The sequence below is a fragment of the Bactrocera dorsalis genome, chromosome 4, assembly GCF_023373825.1.
Source record: "Bactrocera dorsalis isolate Fly_Bdor chromosome 4, ASM2337382v1, whole genome shotgun sequence".
NCBI classification, from domain to species: Eukaryota; Metazoa; Arthropoda; class Insecta; order Diptera; family Tephritidae; genus Bactrocera; species Bactrocera dorsalis.
Window position 1 is genome coordinate 40,802,252 of NC_064306.1, and position 23,429 is coordinate 40,825,680.

The 23,429-nt window shown below is 35.0% G+C and overlaps 2 protein-coding genes across 7 annotated transcripts in view; one reads left to right on the forward strand and one right to left on the reverse strand.

Annotated features, from left to right (window-relative positions):
* LOC105233606 (integrin alpha-PS2) overlaps window positions 1–23,429 on the reverse strand; it is an 87,835-nt gene that overhangs the window by 49,822 nt on the left and 14,584 nt on the right. For all 6 annotated transcript variants that reach the window (XM_049455477.1, XM_011215727.4, XM_049455474.1 and 3 more), the window contains exon 2: window positions 21,524–22,032. In XM_049455477.1, the coding sequence (XP_049311434.1) occupies window positions 21,524–21,843 (320 nt within the window). In that variant the 5' untranslated portion in view covers window positions 21,844–22,032. The remainder of the gene's footprint in view (window positions 1–21,523; window positions 22,033–23,429) is intronic.
* Window positions 15,323–16,606, forward strand: LOC125778362 (piggyBac transposable element-derived protein 4-like). Its single transcript, XM_049455515.1, has 2 exons — window positions 15,323–15,717; window positions 15,801–16,606. The coding sequence occupies exons 1-2, from the start codon at window positions 15,339–15,341 to the stop codon at window positions 16,544–16,546; spliced, it is 1,125 nt and encodes a 374-aa protein (XP_049311472.1). The 5' UTR covers window positions 15,323–15,338; the 3' UTR covers window positions 16,547–16,606.

Consider the following 23,429-nt stretch of genomic DNA (forward strand, 5'->3'; position numbering starts at 1 on the left):
ATTGCCAATTATTATGAAGTAGTATTTTTTGTAAAAATGCATTATTTTTTGTTAGTTATTAAATAAATTTCATCTCTAAAGAAATAAATTCAAAAAAAAAACTTTGTCTAATTTTCAAGAGGGTATGACCCCTTAAAACTTTACAATCGATAATAGTCGTCAAAACCCTAAATGTAGGCAATGTCTTATGAACTTATATATGAAAAAATTTTCTTTGTTCAAGGAAATATTTCTCTGTACTAATCTTCAACTTGGTCAAAGGAAAAGAAGGAATAATCAGCTCTCATAATTTGATATATCCAGATAGGCCTGCGGCAGCTTAGTTTGCCCTCGGTAATTTAGTTAAAGTACTACAAGTATCGTATTATTCTATAAATAATGTTTTCTAAGTTGGAAAATACATTTTTTATTGCAAAAAAGATCTTTTTTTTTCGAAAATTTCACTCTGAGGCAATTCCTTAATAGAAACATATAATTTGAATAGTTTTAGAACTGAGTCAAAATTTTTTTGTCAGTTTACACTTCTTAGCACTGTCTGATGTCTATTATAATTTATATTTTTATTCACTTGGTGGTTTCACATTATTCTACATTCTCCATTCTCCGAAAATTTAATTTTTGTCTATGTTAAATTTGTTAAATAAAAAAATTTAATTGATTGATCATTTTTCGTTGTTTATCATCGTAGCATGAGTTCACACATCATGATGCCATCTAATGAGTCATCAATTGCTGTTTTTTGTGTGCAAGAAATAGAAACAAAAAATTTATTTGGCAACGACAATATTTTGCTTGGGTTTCAGTTTGTTTTATTAACGTATAATTTATAGATCATTCGGACATTTGGCAACAAGTGCTTGGGAAATACTACACAGCATTTTATACAGAGATTCTAAATCTCTTTGCTTTCTTCTAAGTATACATACATAATATGTATTACATATGTATATATAATATATAAGTACGTGAAGAAAACTTTGACACAATTTTTGACACAGTGCCAATTTCATGGCTTCTTTTCCGTTTTTTTTCTAAAGACTACTTTTCTGCAGTAAAAATTCATGGTTAATACATTTTTCTTTTTGATTTGTTTTTTCCTTTTATTATATTTTTTTATTTATTTTATTTACTTAAACAATATATTGGTTACTTATGATTCATGTTGTCCTGCTTAAAGTAGCTTAAGGGCTTCAAATGGATAGATCGCAAACACGAAGCAAGTTTGAAACGCCATTTAGTCACCGTAGTTTTATGTTATAATAACAGCTGTTTAAACAATTATACTTTCATATACAAAAATTTGCATATTAGTCATGGCCAGATGGTGTCGGATAGCAAAATCATTTAATTTATCAGCCATTTATTTGTGCATCGAATTTGACGTAATTTTTTGAAACTCTCATTCGGTTTTCTTGGTAGTCAGTAATGATTTGTTTATGATCTCATATGCATATATGGTATGAAGTCATTATTACAACTGCCCACCAGCAAACAAAATGTGAATAATATGCAAATAAAAAATAAAGTTATAAAAAAGACAGCGTTGAAAGTGGAATAAGTCAAAATGAAGTGGTAACTATAAATCGCTAGCTAACAGCGGTAAATTGCTTACAATGTTTTGTTTTTGTAATGCCAATTATCTTTATAATATAAAAGGTATGTCAAGTTAATTGCTTTTGTATAAAATTATTTTTGGAGAACTCTTTTTTTAGCAATTAACTTCATTGCGCTTTCAGTAGCTATAATTTGAGTTATAAACATTTTGAATGGTCTTTCAAGTGCTCTTACATAAAGTTGTATAAATCCCAGTCAACTAAGGCACGCTACTCGCTTGATTTAAGTTAGGCACTCTTATAAAAAAATCCTTTTAAAAGCAATAAGGCATGTTTCGAGTAGAATTTAATGCCAGAAAATAATTTGAAATTGGTTTAAACTAACATAATGCCACTTACTAATATATATTTCTACTTGATTTTGCCAGTCTGTGAAATTTATGCAAGTTGATTGTTCGATTTGCCACTATTCAGTTGTTCGAAAAATTGAGAAAAGGGAACAACTTTCTTTATTAGCAATTGCTTTATCAATTCGGAACAAATTTGGCAGAATTCACGTGCAATATTTTCGAAATGGACTTATGCTGTTTAAAAAAGCATCATCAATCATCTCTTAGCATAAATCAATACCAAGTTTTTTAGCGAGTCCACTTTAAACACCCATTCGACATAGCATATTTTGTATGTTCAGCATTTCTTTGCAAAATTTAATTATTCGAAATAATCATATAGCCTTTATCTAGAGAAAAAGCTAATTTTTGTTGTCATAGAATTTTTGAACAATTCCTTTTTTGGTCATATGTTTGCAGTTTGCTGATAAATCAGTGCAAAAATTTCTTTACAAACTTATTGAATAGTTATTAATATTTTGCACCTCATTATTTGCTTACTTTTGTTGTAAAATTATCTCCCCTACTTGAATGCGTAAAAAGTAAATTTAATATTTGTTTAAACTACTAACACCACAATTATTTGCATAGAGCGGTCTTTGAAGCTGTCAACGCTCGCAGAGCATAATGAAAACGTTATATAGTAGACGACGGAATTTTTATTATGTCTCTGTCTCTAAAAGGTGTTAAAATTGTAAGTAAATATGACATTTTAATATACTTGAAAACATTTGTAATGGGTGATCCAAGTAGAGAGAGGACTGAGGTATGGAACGACTTAGCGCATTTTACTTCGAGATTTTAAATTAAAAGCGTACAAACTACTCGCTTCGTTCTATGGGCTCTTCAAAAGTTCCAAGAAGATCTGATTTTTTCGAGTCAAATTATGTTCAGTGATTAGGCCCATTTCTGGCTCAATAGGTATGTTAACCAGCAAAATTACACCATTAGGGACGAAGAGCAACCTAAAGAGATTCAAGAGCTGTAAATTTATCCAGAAAAAACAATGACTTGGTGTGATGTGTGGGCCGGTGGAATCATCAGTCTATATTTCTTCAAAAATGATGTCTGAAATTGAAGCTCGTTATTTTGCTGACATTTAATTTCTACAACACGACATCCCTTTAGACTTGGTCCTGTGGGAATATGTAAAGTCTAAAATCTATTCGGACAATCTCGCTCCGATTCAGCCCTTGGGGCAAATCAACACGCGTGTCAATAATTGCCAGTTATCAGTAGAAATGCTCGAACGAGTCATTGAAAATTGGACTGAATTGATAGACGAGACTCTCGAAATGATCACTCTTTATATAAAAATGTATGTGTATAAATTTTTTCTTGGTAGGTAAATAATTCGCTTTCTACCATTGGTCACACTTGTTAACTAAATTAGGCTCTAATGTTGTTCTTTAAGAAGTAAAAAAATTAGATACTACTACATACATAGGCTGCTATATATATTTCTGGACTAGGCAACACTAACTGTTGCCAGGTGCAATCTGACATTTCCAATCACTCAAAACGTTTTGTCATTTAATCGCGAATTGGTTTTATTTACAGGAAATTAAAAAATTCATCTCGGCCAAAAAATGGAATTAACTCGTGAACATTTTCGTGCGATCATTTTTCACAACTTTCGACGTGGATTACCACGACAAGAGTGCATCGATGTATGGCTATGAAGCACCATCCTATAGCACTGTGAAAAACTGTTACAACGAATTCAATCGTGGCCGACGTTCGCTCAAAGACGAATTCCGTGAATGTCGTCCAAAAACAGCCGTTGTGCCAGAAAACAAACAAAAAACATTTTCGTTGATAAATATGCCTATTTTCATTATTAGGCCAGAAATATATATAGCAGCCCTCGTATTTCCAAAAATATAAGGAAGCCTATGTAAATATGGTACTTTCGAAAACGAAGATATTTTGCGATAATTTTTTGTCATAACACCCTAAAAAATGTGTCTCTCTCTAACCCTTTTTCACTATTACCCTACTTCAATATTCGAGATAATTTTTTGAATTGGAAGACTTTTGTCTTTCACTCCATTTCGCTCTCTATCCCTGACTAAAAACATTACTGTCAATCACTCAATCCTCTTTTTTCTCTCAGAAATTTCAAATTTGAATCACCTTAAGTAAAAAGCCTTAGTTCTGACAATAAAAAGTTGTTTTTAGGTCTTTTTGAAAAAACACTGTATCAGCTATTTTTGTTTTCAAAATATTAACTAAAAAGTATACACATGTTCCAAAACCTTTAATTAACACATTTTTTTAACGTTCTTAACACATTTAATTGTAATTTTTTATGGTAAAAGCTAGTTCTGCCCACCAAAAATAATTAAAAGGAACACGCGTGCTTTTGTATTCCATTCATTTCATTTTCATTATTCTCATCAATACCAGCTAAATGAAAACATTTAATTTGTTGTCTTTGTTTGATTTAAAAATAATTAAGTTGTAAAATTCAACGCCTACCAGTGACCACCTACTTTATTATGCAACAAATGTGGCGCTATTATTTTCCTACACAGACGCAATTCAAAATTGATCAAAACCGTTCAATAAAATGAACAATAGTAAACAAATCTATAGAGCTGATCAGGTAGAGCGTACTCAATGTTTGGAATACTCGTATATGGCAAACCCAATAGGAAATTTTGATGGTATGAAGTTTGATTCCAAATTTAAATGAAAGGTTAGAGACAGGGATAGGCCTGAACCTCAGTATTAAAGAATTGCAGTGGATTTTGGCATTAAAAATAACAGTTCCGCAAAAGATATGGTAAAAAAATAAATCCGAGGAGTTAAAAATTTTTATTTCGAACAGAAATTTCTAATTTAAATAATCAATACTTATGTGTGTAAGTTTAATTCAAACTATTTTATGTGCCTTCCTTCAAATATTCCTGCAAGGTCATTTTCCATACACAGTATCCATTTTTATGCTATTTTCCCATCACAGCTACTTTAGAATGCAACACATGCTCGCACATATGTACCCCATGAAATGTATGAAAACATAGGTACATACATATGTACATATGTAAGAATAAAAGTAATATCATTGCCACCGTCAACTCTGGCACCACCATCCGCGCACCGCTCCGGTAGTTATGGGTATTTTATTGTGGTGTTCTTGTGATATCGCTTGTTCAGCAAGCGGAACGAGGGGGACGCACCGAACATTAAAAATATTAAATGTACCCAACGGTCTCAGACACGGACAGACACACACAAACAGACAGACAGATAGAACGACAGACACACAAACAGACAGACAGCTAGTCCGGCAGACACAAGTTGTTCCAGTGTAGTGATCCCTTACATGTGCTCGACATCCGTTCGTAGTACATAAATGTGCCATGAATGGAACAGCACAGCGCCGAAAAGAAAACACCATACAAAAACAAAAATAACAAAAATTTTAAAACTAAAAACTAATAGAAGAAAGAGGAACTTCACAAAATAGAAATGACTATGAATAAATTTTGACTAAATTTTGAGAATATTTACGAGGAAAAGGACATAAAACATAAAAGTAGGAGCATCTGTGTGAAAGAAACTACATTGTTGGAACGTATATAAGCAAATTAAAGTGTTTATTTGTGGCTCTTTGGCTTCATTGGTTTCATTTCTTAAACATCCGCACTTATTTGGTCGAGTTATCGCTTTGTACCACGCATATTAATTATATATGTATAATGAAAATAGTGGTAGTGAGTAAGCCTTCCAAATTTTGGTTCAATAAAATTTTTAATAACAGCTTTAAGGCTTGTTTTCTTATAAGGATAATCGCTAAGTTGGTGAAGTACTAGCAAAGCTACAATAGAAACCCAATAAACACCAGTACCACCAGTTTTGGTCAAAAAACTGGTAAATTGTTGAATGGAGGCCTAACGGGGGTTTCAATAGGGACGCTACAAAAGTAGACCATAGAGACGCCATATTTTCCCAGCTCTTTTGACATTTCTCTTCTGTAAGGTTTGCCATTTCATCACGAAAATTTATACGATTCAACAACGAATCGAAATTATTAAAATTTAGTACCGAAATTCGGAGTCAGTAGACTCAACTTTAAGAACGCTACATCTGATTTATGGTCGTCATAATTATCCTGTCAGATCAACATTTAAGCGTCTTCGTCGCTACCACTTTGTTATAACCGAATATTTTTGGCCCGGAGGGATGACTTGGACTTGGAGGATATGTCGTTAAAACAGGACGACGCCACAAGCCACATAGACAATGTCACAACCAATATATTGAAAACAAAGTTTGGTGACCGCGTTATCTCACGAAATGACCTGGTCAATTGGTTGTGCGCTTTGACTTCGTTAGACTATTTCCTGAATGGCTACGTCAAGTGTATGGTCTATGCCAACAAGCCAGTGACGATTGCTGATTTTCGTAAGAATATCGAAAAAGAATTTGCGGCAGTATCGGCCGATTTATACTTAAAAACCATTGAAAACCCTGTTTTATAAAACAAGCAGAAAGAAATTGATAGCGATCAATCTATTTCAAGAAAATTACTTTTAAATATTTTAGCAATAAAGTGTTATATTTTGGGGTAAAGAATGAAGCCATATACATAAATATAAATTGTTTTTCGAATGTTTCCGTCTTTTGCTTAAATATACAGGTGGCAACCCCAAATGGTCTTCAATTAAAAAATATTCTTTTCTTTTTCATAAGCGTATACATTTGAAATAATGTCTATAGAAGCATACAAAAATATTTTTATTATTTTTTTCAAATATGGCAACTCTGTTACTTCTAAAATATTTAAAATATTAAATAAAATATTCAACAACATACTTCGAATTCTTATGTCGTATTCTAGAAAATTATTGTTCCTGCCAGTTCTTATAATATTTTGAACATTAGGGTGACACTTGATTAAAAAAGTTTAATTATAAATAATGTTTCATTCGATTTTATGGGAACTACGGTACATTTTATTTGGCTGTGACAATTAATTTAATTATTTAAGAACAACCCTAATGTGTATACCAATTGAAATTTTGTACACAGTACTCCCCATAAAAATTAAATTTAAAATAAAAATTGGTATGAAACATCGAAGTATTATTAATATATATTATTCCAAAAAATCAAAAAAAACAACAAAAATGAACTCACTTACATATGTATGTATCTACATATGATTGTGACCAATCAGCAAAACTCTTGTACTCTCAACTGATTGACTTATACATACTTACAGCGAGTAAATGAATACTGTATCGTCTCTAAGTCGGCCTTGTGCTGGCGCTGAAACTCACACATAGCATGTGGATTATTTAAGCATACGATTGCATTTAACTATGCACACCACGTGCGCCTCCCTCTGAAATCGAACAGCCTGTCATGGTTAATAGTTGGAAATAAACCACTAAGAAATTGAGGCACATATGTGTATGTGCGCCTACAAGCGCCGAAAAGTGAAACATAATTAAATTTTACGACTTGTACGAGAGCACAATCGGCTAGAGCGCATGTGTGCGCCGCGCATGCGCTAAAGGCACCTAGGTAGCTGCATTTACATATGCATGCGCATTCGGTGCATTCATTCACAACTCACGCCCATATGTTTGACAGGCGTTTTAGACGACGCGCAACAATTTCCTAAAGAAAAGGCACGCACATACACACACACAAAATTGAAATGCAATTTTTCACTACACATTAACTCTTAAAGGGCATATATGCATATGTGGACATTGAGAGGCGTGTGTGTATGTGCTAAAAAGTGCCACTGGAAAATGTTGACTTAGGCTGCGGGTGTTTCTGACTGGAAGCCTAAAACATTACTTACATTAACACATACATTGACATATGTTTGTATGTGCTGACATATGTTTGTGTGTATGTAAGTATGCACTTTTATGCATTTCCTTGACATTCAATGTCACTTTCTTGTATTCACTCCACCAACAACAACAACAAAAACCCTTGAGTTGACTCGCCGACAGCGGCAATTCACAGCTCTCGGTTCTCGGCTTGGTTACGCCGACTGACTGTCTGTCTGGCGCTGCTTTTTCCAGCTTTGCATTTCCCCTCTAACACCTTTTCACCTTCTATGCCGTTGCCTTGCTCGTCAGTCTTAGTCACTTCCGCATGCGCCTCTAGCACAATAATGGCTACGAATTATTCCAGAAAAGTATAAAAGTGCTATAACTGCGTACACTAAATGGGTATTTTTAGAATGCGGCGGGTATAATGTGACGTGCTGGCTATTGCGTGTGCGTGTTGACAATGCTGCCTCATGGCGCGCTGCTGTGGCCCCGGTCAGCGCCATGCGTGAGTGCGCCCCTAAATAAGGTTTAAGTACGCGCATGCGCATAGTTTTCACAAATGTGTGTGTGTGTGTGTGTCGCTCAAAGGTATCTTTTAATGGCATGCACGTCCCATTGACTTTGTCTATCGCCTTTCAAGCTGATAGCATCTATCGGTATACAAAATTAATATTTGATTGTGTTGCGGTTGCGGTGAGGCGAGATGTTTTCTAATTTCATACACACAAGCATGCACTTATAACAGTATATACATATGTATGCACATAGAGCACATCCGAATTTCGGTAATTGTCGATAAAGATCAGACGTAGTTTTTGCCCGCTTGCGGTTATTGCGTTTACACCTTTGTTTTGCTAGTAGAAAAATATAAAAAAATACAAAAACAAAAGCAACAAAAAAAATAGAAAATAGAAAAAGAATATAAAAACAAAAACAACAAAAAATTATAAAAAACGTTAAATTTTGTTGCACCGGTGCTATGATACCCTTCACAAATAAAAATGTGTCAATCAGTTTGTACGATAGCTATATGATATTGTGGTCCGATTCAAAGAATTTCTCCAGATAGTAATGATTCGAGCCAAATTTCGTGAAAATAGCTCGTCAAAAAAATGTTTTCCTTTCAAAAACTTAATATTGATCATTCGGTTTGTATGGCCGCTATAGACTATAGTGGTCCGATCTGAATAATTTCTTCGATGATTTTAATATTGGCTTGGAGAATAATCGCTGCCAAATTTCGTGAAGATCTCTCGTCAAATAAAAACAGTTTTCCCTACAAGGGCAGTCAGTTTGTAAGACAGTTATATGCTATAGTAGTCGGTTCCCGCAAATAAACAGCTATTTGGGAAAAATAATGTGAGCAAAATTGCAGATAGTATCTCGAAATCTAAGAGACTAGCTCGCTTATATACAGACAGGCAGATGGACAGACGAATATGGCTAAATCAACACTGCGTCACGTTGATCAGTTTCATGTATTTTTTTTATTTTTGATAGGGTCTCCTATGTTTCTTTCTTGTTGTTGCAAATTTCATATCAAACTAAATCTGTTTAGGGTATAAAACAACATCAATATATCTGTGGCACATTAAGCCGATCGCTCATTGACAATTCAGTAGAATGAACGTAGATAAGCGAAATAGTAGATTTAGTTGTACAAATTTATGTACAAATGCATTTTATTGTTTCTGCCAGCGTATTTTTCACAAACACAAACACACACACATAAACATATATACACACACCAAAACATATATGTATATGGTTTTGGTGCATTTATTACTGGCTGTCACTTCAACAATTGCCTCGCCACAAATGGTTCGCATCCGTTACATCTACTCTTTTTGCCAATGGTGTTGCTGTTGTTGTTGCCACTGCCGCCGGCCGTCTTGAGCGCAGTCCTCATATTTGTATGTTTGTAACTGACACAGAAATGTTAAATGGCAAAACTGCCTCAAAACCCATATTACATATATGTGTGTGTGTGTATGTTTGGGTTTGCAATCGCCAACCACCGTTTTTGCTATGCAGCGTGTAGTCAACAAGTCTGTCGGCGATAATTTGCTAGTCGCTGACAAAAAAGGCAAACGCATCAGCGGCAAACAGAAACATTATCGCCAGCGCATCAAGTCAGGAAAGTGTCAGTTGTTGTGTGTCTGCAACAAGCTCATACAATATTTATGCCGCCAACAATGCGATTAGCAGCAGCAACATGTTGCAAGCGAATGAAAGCAACAGTGGAGCTGAGTGGTTTAAGAAGGTCAACAATTTTTGTATAGTAAATATTTGGCTTCTGAAAGTACTATATTGAAAAAAATATTTGCGAATCTGAAGTAAAGGTCTGAGGTAGAAAATTCGCAATACTTTGAAAATTTTGTATAAAAAAGGGAAGAATTTCACGTAAGCCACCATTGAAATTTGTGACGTTTACGGAGACGATGCTGTATCAGTTCGCGTAGCACAACAATGATTCGCTCGCTTCCGTTCTGGAAATTTCTAATGTGAAAGATGCACCTTGCTCTGGTCGGCCGTTCGTTGAAAAAGTCGATGAAATTATGAAAAATACTGACCAGGACCGTCACAAAAGCACCCCTGACATTGCCAAGGAACTTAACATTCATCATCAAACGGTTTTGAACCGTTTTTAAAAAGATGTAAAAAAGGCTGGTCTCAAAAAGAAGCTCGATGTTTGGGTACCACATGAATTGTTTGTAAAAAATTTAATGAACCGAATTAACATCTGCGATTCTTTACTGAAATGAAATGAAATCGAACCAATTCTGAAGCGAATGGTAACAGGAGATGAAAAGTGGATCAAATACGACAATAATGTGCGAAAAAAATCATGGTTCAAGGGTGTTAAGGCTAATCAAATGGTCGCAAAGCCAGGATTGACGCCTCGAAAGGTTACGCTGAGTGTTTGGTGGGATGGAAAAGGAATCATTCACTATGAGCTGCTCCAGCCTGGTCGAATTATATATCCTACATTTTACTGTCAACAACTGATGAGATTGAAACAAGAAATCGAAAAAAACGGCCAGAACTGATCAACAGAAAGAGCTTCGTCTTCCATCAGAACAACGCTAGACCACACATATCTTTGATCACTCGGCAAAAACTGGGAAAGCTTGGCTGGGAACTTTAGTTGCATCCAACATACACCCCTGACCTTGTACGATCGGACTACCATTTGTTTCGGCCAATGCAGAACTCCCTTCTTGGAGTAAAATTGGCTTCAAGAAAAGCTTGTGAAAATTACTTATCGTAGTTTTTCGTCGAGAAACCAGAAAAGTTTAACACTGATGGGATAATGTCCTGGCGGAAAAATGGCAAAAAGTGGTCGACTAAAATGGTACATATTCGTTTATTAGTATAAAGTTGAAGTTTGATTAGAAATACAAAAAGACGTTTGCGGCTACCCAATATTCTGAAAAATCCTATTCCAGCGATCATTAGCTGATAAATACATATATCCAAGAAGGTCGTGTGGAAACTTCATCCCGTTGTCGATCTAGCCGTTTTGGGAAAAATCTTCCTCACCGACTCTGAAAACAGCTTTGAGAACCAATTTTGAGAACCAAAGTTAATAAATTCTTACTAATACACCCATGTCTCCAAAACCTCATATCTGCCGGATCAGAATAATTTCAAATCTTTTTTTTAGAAATTTACAAGTGGATAGAAATTCTTAGATGATCGATTGTAAACATTAAGCTTCAAGCTAGTCTTTTTGTCAGTTTTACAGTTGACAAGGATAGTGGGATACCTAAAGGTATGCGCTCCCAAGCGTTTAAGTTTTGTGATTGTTTCCACCTCATCTTCTTCCATCGAGCTTCTGCGAATGGCATCTGGAAAGATACCCAACCCTACATTATGGACGTCAATAGGGCATTGGCCTGTTAAAAGCCCCACAACTAGGGAGAGGCGAGCCTTACTGAGGACAAAGAGATCACTAGATCTCCTGCGAACAATCTTGGACCAAAAGCTTTTGAGACAGCGCATGTAACGATGGTGGCCCAGCGCTGGACAAGCTTCCGCGAAGGAACGCACTGGAAATTAGCTCTTAAGTAGTAAAGGAACATGATTAAGCCATCTGTTCAGAATAATGAATGAGTAGTATTGCGAAAACCAATTTCCAAAATCTGTTATTTCGCGACATTTTGAAGATTCGGGGTAAAAAAGTTTCGAACTTGTATCAGACTTCAACTTATCAACTACAAATCATTAAAAATAAATATGCTTTTAAGTTGAAAATTCTTTATTTGACGATAAGATTCTGAGACTCATTGTATTTTAACTTGAAAATCAAGTTTTGTGGTTTAGCTGAAAATTAGCGGGGTTTTTGTTATTGAGTTCACGGTGGCGCGTCATTGTTGCGCGCACCAAACCAAAAACCAGCTACAACAACAGTAACATAGCCAACCAGTCAACTAGTGGTTTAGCCATTCTGGCATTACACAACACACAGCAATTGAGTGTATTTATTGATTCTTGCAATATTTGCAAACAAAGCCATGAAAGCCAATGATTACGGATCGCAGATCGATCGAAAGATTTGTCAAAGAAGAGACGAACAAGTAAAAAACACGGCATGAAAAAGCAGGGCTTGAATGGTGTCATCAACAAGCTAAGCAATAATATATAAGCTATGCCGCTCATAACACGGCGCAGCTGTTGCCGCTGCTGCTTGGAGGATCGCCTGCCATAAATGAGTGTGTGTGTATGTGTGTGATTGCGAACAACTTGCGCTCCGGCCGCTAAATGCATGACTGCTTAAGGAAACTTGGGCACGCGAGACCAGAATGGGCAACAATGCGGATTTCAGAGTGCCGCAGAGAATGTCAAATGGCCGCAAAACGCCCGCAAAAGGCAGCTACCAGACGGCGACGACACCAAATGCCAATAAATTTTAAGGAGCAACAAGTGCCATGCCGCGCTGCCATACATATGTTTGTTTGTTTGTGTTTATCTGTAGATATGGCTTAATCGCCGTCGACTGGTTGTGAAAGCCGAAAATAAGAATTATAGAGTGCCACCATAAAGCCAAGAGTCGCTTGTGCCCCACAAGCGGGCACTACATGCGCATTTTTATGGTCACAAACAACTGCGAATTGGGTGAATTACTATTGTGCTCTTGACCAACACTTCGGCCGCGTGTATGCCCCAAATTCGCTGGAATCGTCGCTGCCTTACACCGAACTCAACTTAAGCTTCACCGCTTTACGCTGAACTGTTTAACCTTAAAAGTAGTGGCTGCTCGTGTTTATTTCGCTATTTTACTGATCTCATTTAATTTTATTTTTTTCTATTTATCTATTTTCAGTGTTGTATGTATGTTGCGTTTGTGCTATGTGCCATAAATTTGCCGTTATTTATGCATATATTCCTGAGTGAGTTTTATTTTCACTCGCAATTGGCAAGGTAAGCGAAATTCTATTATTCCATTGCATTTTTCTATTGTTTTACTGTTGATTGAGTAACATCACGTCGTCTCATTGCCGCAACTCATCCTCCTTAACGATTGTTTACGAAATTTGAGATGCCATCACTATGGCATTCCGTACATTCAACTTGCGATAAGAGCGCCACTTCGTAAAGTCACACAATAGCTATTATTATCAGTTAAATAGTTACTTAAATGACAATGATGGCATTGTACATTAGGGTGGGTCATTCGAGAGGTTAGCAAATTTGGTCGATCTCATTTCATTTCAGCAAAGAATCGCCTATCTTAATTCGGTCCATTAATTTTTTCATAGACAATTCATGTGGTTCCCAAACATCGAACTTCTTTTTGTAGCCAACCTTTTTTAAATAGTTCAACTTGTGTGGCATTCTTCTCTTTTTTATATAAAATTTCAAAATATAGCGACTTTCTTCTTCATTTTCACTCATTTTTGAAGAGCTGTAAATTTTTTTCAACATCCAGGAAATTATATGGTATGACACAATGTGATTGGCAGCACTGAAGATGTACGACTGCAACGACATCTATTGACAAAATACGAAAGGACTTTTTCGACTACCCAATATTATTGAAATTTAGTTAGAATCTTTTCACGATTATATTGTGAACCTGAGTCGAAAATGTATATAATCTGGTCAATACTTCCCCTAGCACCCATATACTTTATATAAAAGTTTTTTTCCGAGAATTCTAAAAAATATAAAAAGTTCTCGTGAAGTTTTTTTTTAAATTTTTTTTCAATCCTTTCTTCCAAAATTCATGGTATTAGTCCAATACATCCTGCATGTCTGTATATTTTTTCTTTCCCCCCAGAAACGTGCTCACCCTAATATTCGCCTGCATGCTCGAGCCTTTACAGGCACTCCTCGACGGGGCAATTATTTGTTTGCGCACTCATTCTCATCTGTTGTCAACGAAATGAAATTAGAATGCGTCAAACGCTGATTGCTGCACAAAAAGATAGCACTTCAACGAAACAATTAAAATCACTTTAGAACATTGAGAAGATAACATACACGCTTAAAGGCACAACACAACCTAAGCGCACAAGTCTATCAGTGTAGTTATTCTAATCTGCCTCCTCTTCATTATTACTTTTGTTGCTTTAGCTTTGCACAGATAAATTAGGTATTTACAGCTCAGCAGCTGATAAATTTCGCTGCGCTGAAACTGCCAGATTCGGAATGTGTGAATATTTGCGCGCTGTGTAATCAGTAACCCTTCTGCTATGTTTGGGTCAATTTGACCCAATTTTCAGTAAAACTCGTCGAAATTCGCGTGTTACTCTAGTCGTATTGTATTGATTCTTCTTCTATTTGTTAACTGCAGTAAAAGGAATAGATAAATATGAAATTTAAAATAATATCTGTTTTTTATGTTGCTGGAGGATGCCAAATGTAATTTCATTACACTTATTACGTTGTTGGGTCAATTTGACCCACCTAGTATTTTGAAACATTTTGCCGTTTTTTATCACATCACTCGATCAAAAACGCCGTCAAAGAAAGCTAGTTATCGGAAATCGAATTATATTTTGCACAGCTTTATGTTTATATATTCTCGATAAATTTATAGCCTTTTCGAAAAAGGGGAACTCCCGTTTTATGCACCTGTGCAAAGAGTAAGTGTAGATTGTTTGCTTAGTTAGCAATTTTTTGTCGCGCAGTAAGGAGCTTATCAAAATTTTTATAAAGAAAGTGATTGCTAAATATATATTTATACAATGTCCCAAAGGAAGAGAGTAAGTCAAGTTATTTAATTTACTAAGTTTATATTGCTGTTACACATTTTTATATTTTTATTTTTGAAAAGAAACTAAGTATTGAAGAAATACACTAAATTATTAATTCTGATGCTGAGGATATTTTCGACGAAAGTGATAGCGATGAAGACTTCATCCAGTGAAAGTGAAGTAGATGTCGGTTTTTGAAGGTAGCAATGCGGCAGAAGAAGTCCATTTGCCCAAATATTTCATCGAAAGATAAGAGCATAATATGGCATGATCAGCCACTTCCAAATTCAAGAGGCAAAATTCCTCGAAATCAAATTTATGTCGAAGTCCTGGCCCATCAAAGTGTGCTATTCTATGGTCACAGATATAAAATCCTCTTTTGATATTTTCATGCCCTCAAGTATAAAAAACATAGTGGTAGAAATGAGCAACATCAAAGGATTGCAGCTTTATCACGATGCTTTCGTTTTTGACTCCGCTGCAGACAGGGATGAGAGAAGACAGCGTGATAAATTAGCACCTATAAGAAACATTTGCGATCAATGGAATCGGCAGCTCAGGTCATATTATCACTTACATGAAAATGTAACAATAGATGAGCAGTTAGTACCTTTTCGTGGTCGTTGTAGCTTCAGGCAGTACATTCCATCGAAGCCCGCAAAATACGGCTTAAAAATATGGGATCTATGTGATTCAAAAAGCAAGTATGCCTGGAACATGGAAGTTTATTTAGGACGGGCAAGAAATACGCAACCGGAAAGGAACCAAGGTAATGCATTTATAAATTGGCTTTTTGTATGTCTCAAACCTATGTACAGTATAAATAAACCGTCTCTATACAAATATTTTTAGGTGAACGTGTTGTTCTATCCCTATCAGAACCCCTTCCCAGAGGTCACACTATTACTTGCGATAACTTTTTTACGACGTACAATCTCGCCGTTCAGCTACTTCGCAGCAACATTACTTTAGTCGGTACAGTGAGGAAAAATAAGCTTTTTTTGCCACGAGAAATTGTCGACATGAAGGAAAAGAACATTTTAGAAAACAAATTTTTATTTACGGAGAATGTAACTATTGTATCGTACGTCCCAAAAAAATATAAATTTGTTGTCGCATTGAGCTCCCTTCACCATTCTCCATTTGTTGATGAGGGTGACAGAAAAAAACCTGAAATAATACTTCACTATAATAAAACAAAAGCTGGTGTGGATGCGCTTGATTGGCTGGTTGTTAATTATACATGTAAACGTCAGACCAAACGTTGGCCAGTTGCCCTCTTTTCGAATATGTTAGATATATCGGCATATAACGCATACGTAATATGGACAGAGATAAATCCCTCATGGAACACCAACAAGCTTTATAAGCGAAGACTTTTTCTTGAAGAGCTGGGAAAGCAAATGGTCGAACCAAATATTTTCCGCAGAGAGAGACTGCCGCGAGGAATCGCTGCTAAGAATATAGTAAAAAATATTCAAGAAAACTCCAAAGCGTCTATTTCTAACATTTCTGCCAGAAATGAATCCACCAAAAAAACGACAGCGATGTTTCTTCTGTCATACAAAAAATTTGAACAAATATTCAGCTGTTTGTAGTACGTGCCAAAAATTTGTTTGCAAGGAACACAGTAGCTTAGTTTGTGAAAATTTCCGTTAAAACATACATATCTAAACTATGTTCTACAATTAACATAAACTTAACTTGATTCAAATAAAAAAATATGAACCCTTTCAATAAAATAGTGTTATTAGTGGAGTTTTTATAAGTGGGTCAAATTGACCCAAAACACTATATGTGTAATTTTTAACATAGCTGTGTAATCAGTTAAACAATCATGTGATTCATAGACACACACATACACACAAATGCACACTTCTATAAGAAATTCCGTCACTTTTAAACTTTTACCAGCGGCAAGCTTGCCCCTGCCACCCGCTGCATGCAACACCTCATTTATTGTGCATAGTTGATGCTATTTTCGGCTAAATTACCCTAACGCCGCACACACACACACACACAGACGCATGCGCATGAGTAAACTTGCAGCTTCTCAGCGCTAATATAAACAAATTAGTTGTGTACTTTTTGGCCCAAATGTGGTAATAAGAAAATGTGTTTTTCACTCAGCCTTTGTTTTCACATTGTGTTTACTCTGTATGCCATTGTTGTTGTTGGTGTTCCTGCAAGTCGACTGCAAATTGCTTTTATTTAGTGGGTAAAATGCACTCAACGCGCCTGTTGCAGTGAGGCAAAGGGCAGAATTGTGATGCTTTTATTTACTTTTCTCAAAGGGAAAATATGCAGTTAAAAGCTTTTAGTGAATGTAAATTTATCTATGTTGCTATTACTTGTATTCTTTGGGTAATTTGTGCTTAAATATGTTTGGTGCATGTGTGTTGGGTGCTGATGGAAAGCTATGTAATTTACCTACTTACCAAGAATTATAAACAAAAATATTTTTATAACAAAAATCTGGTGCATAATTTTCTGGGAAATACATGAATATAAACAATTATATACCTATATACATATATATATACGTATGCCTTTAAAATGTAACACAAGAGCCTGAAATTGTCTCTTACTACGAGAGGAACAGTTCCCTTAGAGTGGTCTACTGGCAATTATGTAATTTGTAATACATTTTTTATAGATTATTTAAAATATAGTATACTCTAAAGTATGGTTGAACTTTTTTTTTTTTGATTTCTAGATTTTTTATAGATATTTTTTTTAAATATTTCTTCTCTCTGCATCGTTCGATAGCCACCCTACCTATCTACCTTGTCTTTATGGTAGAGAGACGTTTACACATAGAAGCCAATCGACTAATTAGAACTTGAGAACGGCAAGAGCTTTGAAAATAATTTGATTTTTGAAAAATTCTTTTATTTCGATATTTTTTAATATCTAAACCAAAAGAATTTCGATTTTTTTTAATTTCTAGACTAAAATACCCTTTAAGGTGACTAGTGCAATGAGCGAACAATTTTACGCCTAATCGTGGTCATATTCCAACTTTCAAACACTCCGTATTTACATTGAAATTTTAAATTATTACAATCTGAACAGAGTATACCATTAAATGTGTCACGAAGTTTGTAACACGCTAAATTAAACGTCGAAGACCTTATAAAATATGTATCGAAATGATCAGTGTGACGAGCTGAGGTGAGGTTAGCCATGACCGTCTCCCCATCTTGTATGTATATACGCAAGCTAACCCGTCAAGTTTTGAGATACCGATCTGAAATTTTGGAAAGGTTTTATTTTCTCTCCAAGAAGCTGCGTATTGCGACATGGAACCGGTAACTCCAGAACTCCTAATTCTAGATTGCCCAGCAATTTGTAGAAGCAGGCTTAAGGCCCTTGGATCAATCCACGTGGACAGGAATCACATTACCTCCATCATGCCCAGCAAGCTCCTGGAATTGTTCAGAGTGCTGGACTTTTGGAACCATATGTGATATAGGAGAGATCACATTAGACCATAGGCTGCAATGAAAAACCTTAATAAATTTCTATCTATCTAGCTTCTCATTTGTCGGAACCGCCGATATCAGATCACTATAGCATATAGCTGTCTTAAAAACTAAACAATCGGAATCAAGTCTTTATAGGAAAAACTTTTTCATTTGAAGAGATATATTCCCGAAATATGGTATTGATTATTATTTAAGGCAATGACAGCCTCCTAAGAGTAAAAGTCTTCCAAACCATAACTGCTGTTCATAAAAAAAAACAAACATAGTCACATGAGCTTCCCAAGCGATTGTCTTGAAAATACCTATCTTGTTTCCATTACTGAGTTAACAAACTCAGAGACAGTAGAAGCCTAATTATTTAACAATTTTTCTTCCAAAATCCAGTTCCAGCTTGATGGACATAGTTCCAGGTCTTAACATTTACTTATATTGAGCTGTTTTCTTTAATTTTTCAAATTTCATTTTATTTCGAAGATTTCAGTTTTTTTCTGAATATCTGATATTTTCTCTATTCATTGATGCTTCAGGTATGATTTCATGCATGAATTCAGGTCCCACGACAGAGGGCTCTTTCGACTGTTTTCTGGTTCACAGAAACATATGTACATAGATGTAGTCAAGATGGACAGATCTATGTGCACTCTCTCATATTTACAACTAAAACTAAGTTCATGTTTCAGTTAATTTATTTCAATGGATTGTCAACTGCTTTATACAGTCTTATTTTAAGAGTATACTACTACAAACCAATAAATTCTGTCAACACAATCTTTTGGTTCCTAACATTATATTAAACTTTTCGATTGATCCGAAAATTGAACAGATAATTTGAGTGAGAGTATAGTCTTCTCACAGAAATACAACCTAAGACCAAACAGTATAACCAAAAAAGTTCAGACAGCATTTGAAACATTTGATGCCATTTGAGCTCCCTTTATAGGACAGAACTTAAACTGTCGCCTAAACAAGCCTAAACACTATATAAAACAACAAGGTATATTAAAAAAACAGTTTTTTGTTGGTATTTTTATTTCTCGTTTCTTTTAAACTACAATCAAACATTTAACCACATCAATGGCGCTTGGTAACCATGCCACTTCCACTCAATTGAAGAGAATATTCTCTAACCTCGAGCTTTCATCTGTAGCACATACTTCAATCACCAATTTCATTTACAAATAGAGTTCAATTCAAAAACTCGTAAATCATTATTTCGAAATTGATTTCAACACTATAACGTTATAGCTCAAAGCTCAATAGGAAGCTGTGGCAGCAGAAGAAGAACGAAGGTCATATAAAGGCCTACAAAGTGGCGTTACTGTGCCAAATCGTAAATTTTCCCATCAAAACTATATCAGAGTGTAAATCGAATGCCATGTGGGGTGTGAGAAAAATAAATAAAAAATGAAATAAAGTAAAAAATCAATGTTGGAGCTAGTCTCAAACGAGGCATAAATACAAGATGTGGCGTGGCTCATAAAACTGCAATAAATCGCGAATTTAAAGCAATTTGCTCGAGAGGCAGCTGGTTTTGTATGCATAGATGTTTGTATAAAAGGCATCAAGTATTCTAATTTTCAACTCTTTTTTCATTCAACTTATTTTTTTTCTTTTCCAAACAACACTAAAAAATAATCAACGGCGAAGGCATCGGGTACTCCTCACTCAAACACATGCACAAAAGCAAATGCAAGGTTTAAGCATTTAAACAACAGTCAATTTACAATATCTCGGGAATATTTGATGGATGTGTTTATGCCAATCTCAAACTGCAAGATCACATTGAATGGCTTGTGTTCTCTACATCATCGAGTTGAACTTATCAACGCTTAAGCTGACACACAGACATAGCTTACATACATGTGTACTTCGGATGATAGCGTTGCTGTGAGATTATTCTCTTGAAGCGGCGAGGCGTCTGCGATATCTTTGATGCAGCTCAAAGGTTATCGGTGCCTATTCTATGAACATTGTGCGCTAAGCTGTTGATACCATATATAAATGTGGGAGTGTGTGTCTGCCGGTTTATCTCTCGAATGTGAGAAGCGTACCCAGCACAGTGAGATAATCTAAAGCGGTATTTATTATTTATTTATTGTCTAAGTGATTTGCTTTTCGAAGACAAACTTATTCAAAATCTTTATAGCTTTTAGGAAATTAGTTTTTGAGATGCTCTCACTAATTCGTTTAGACTATCTTTAAGAATGAAATGTATGAGCTAAACTTGGGTAAAGTTGTTGAATATACCTATATAGTTTATCCCTCTCATGACATCTATTTATATTATTGTCGATTAGGTTATCTGTTTTGGGAGTATGTAGATTGACTACTTGGGTCCTTAGCGATATTAGATGGAGTTTACTTGCTAAGTCCAAGAGGAGTAGTCATCGTTTAGAATACCTGCGCTTGAAGCGAATTTTAACAGACTCTGCGGCCTCACTGTCGATACCTCCTCCAGTGTATCATAATGTAGGGACCCCAGATGCTTACAGCGTAGTCTTGCAAATGTGAGACAAGTACACAAGAGATGCTCCATTGTTTCCCTGATGCCCTGCTCTAAGCACTAAACACTACTAACTATAACAGTAAAAATAGCTTGGAGTTCACACTAAAAACAAAACACATCAACAAAACTATAAATTTGAAACTCTGAAAATCGTATCCAAATGTAGTGGGTCTTTTAAATTTTTCCCCGTGTTTTTGCTCCTCCATTGTTCAAAAGAAGCACGAGGCTTTAGGGATTATATCACCGAATGCAAAATATTTACGTCGAATTAACGGTACTGTCAAATCAAATAAGAGCTCATAAAAACGAAATGAGTATCATAAATGCTGCATATTTCAAAGTTATACTGTCGCTGGGGCTTTACAAATACAACAAATACATTTCATTCACTGCATACATACGATAAATGAATTATGGGCGATAAAATATGCAGCCGCTGCAGTTGCAGCAAACGACACATACATATCTACATATAATTTTAGCTGCATATAATTTTGACTTTAGTATCTCGTTACTTAAACAAAAAGTATGTTTTTTTCCACTTCATCGCCACACTTCCGCACTTCATTCCAAATACTTACGAATTCGATTGTGCATATCCGCTAGCGCCCTTATGCAGCGCGATGCTGAAGCCGAACATTGTATTCGGTTCGCGCACGTGCGTCACATAGCTGGGCAGATCGATGTTGTAGCCGTGACTGCTGCACGCCAGCAGGAGCACCAGCAGCAGCAGCAACGGCACTCGACTGCTGTAAAGCTTTGTGATGCTGCTGACACTGCTGTTGTTGTTGTTGCTATAGCTGCATGCGTGGGCGCTGCTGTTGGAGGTTGTTGTGTTGTTTTTGCTGTTGCTGGGCGGCAAGTGCCGCTCTCTTTGCCGTTTCGTTGTACTCAGTTGCATTTTGTGTACTGTTGATTGTATTGTTGCTGTTGTTTTCCCGTTATTTTCTTAATTTGGTTTAGGATTTTTATCTTTCAGTACTTGTAACACCTTTAAGGCAGTGTATTTTTGGGGGAAACTTTTAGATTATTTGCTTTGGTGTCATTAGCGTCGATTTTAATCAGATTAATTGTCGTTGAAGAAGCTGCACTGTTAGAAAATTGAAAGAGAAAATTAGTTAGGGTTTTTTATAATTTTTTTTGCGTATTTTTTGTTAAACTCTTTTAAAGCACTTTAATTCTTAGTAAATTTTATTTGATTTTATGTTTTCAAGCGCTGTTTTCTAATTCTTATGAAATATATTCACTTTTTGTTGTCTGAATTAATATATTTATAACACAATATTTCATTTTAACACCAGTGTATTTTGTTTTTGTATTTTTTGATTATAAGTTTAAAATTGTTTCATTTCAATTATTTGTGTTTCTTAGTTTAAGAACATGTCCAATGCCGTTTACATATGATAATTTTAAGCTTAGTTGGAGTTTTCTCTTTTTATTATTTCCTTATTTTTTTTATAGCCAACTTTATTTTTTCAATAAAAAAAAATACATCATACAATTTTTCATATTTCTAAATTTATGAAATATTTTTTCGTTTATTTTTTTATTTTACTATTACTACTCCCTACTTAAGTAGAGACCACTTATCGCCATTTTTTTTTTCAAATATATTAGTACAAGCATTTTTACGAAGAATTGTAGGCTTTATACGAAGAACAAAGTATCTCATTTTGTGATGTATAAGCAGTGATGGCCCTCTTTTATCTCCTTAATATAGACAATTAGCAATTTTACCCCATAACTACATGTGTAGACAATTACTTTAAAAAAATCGTTCGTCCAAGTCTTTAAGCATTGTATCCCAAAGATCTGTGTAAAATTTTTTGAAGATCGGTTGAGTACTTCTTGAGAAATCTTGCCAACCGACTTCAAAAACACAATTTCGAGAAAAACGCTTTTTAAAACGGCGCACGGCGCACGAACTTAAAAATTAAGGGAAATATTTTAGGGGTGTTGTAGAATTTAATAAGATAGTAAAATAAAGTTAAATTTTTTGAAACCCGTAAACCCAAGTAACTTCTTGAGGGGGGAGTCTGCTTTAGAAGCTTCAAAAAATCGATTTTTTTGCTCAAATCTCTTTAAAAATAATCTAAGAATATGTCTCCAAAGTTATAGATGGGAATTCAAACTATTTTCGAAGCTAGAAGGTGTTTTTCTTTTTTTTTGATATTTCTAATTGTTGTTTTCATCTTGTAAAAATAAAAAAAGCAGGTTTGTAGCTCCAATAGACATATCAGATTAAGAATAATAAAAAAAAAACAAATTTTCTAGAAACGATCTTCCCACATATTGAGAATATTTTAGTGTTTTTTTGCATAAAGTTTGTGGTAAAAATTATGGATTTACATTTTTTTACATTTTCATACTTTTTAAATGAAGTTCGGAATTTAAAACAAAAGCTAACACTAGCTTTTTTTTAATACAGTGAGTAGAATATGCCTGGACATCACAGAAGTTGTAAAGTAAACAAAGGTACATCTGTAA

Bases quoted from the DNA above. Each gene is read 5' to 3' on its own strand.
- LOC125778362 (XM_049455515.1), top strand. From the start codon at position 15,339: ATGCCCTCAAGTATAAAAAACATAGTGGTAGAAATGAGCAACATCAAA. The intron at 15,718-15,800 runs GTAATGCATTTA...AAATATTTTTAG, and splicing joins GCAACCGGAAAGGAACCAAG to GTGAACGTGTTGTTCTATCC.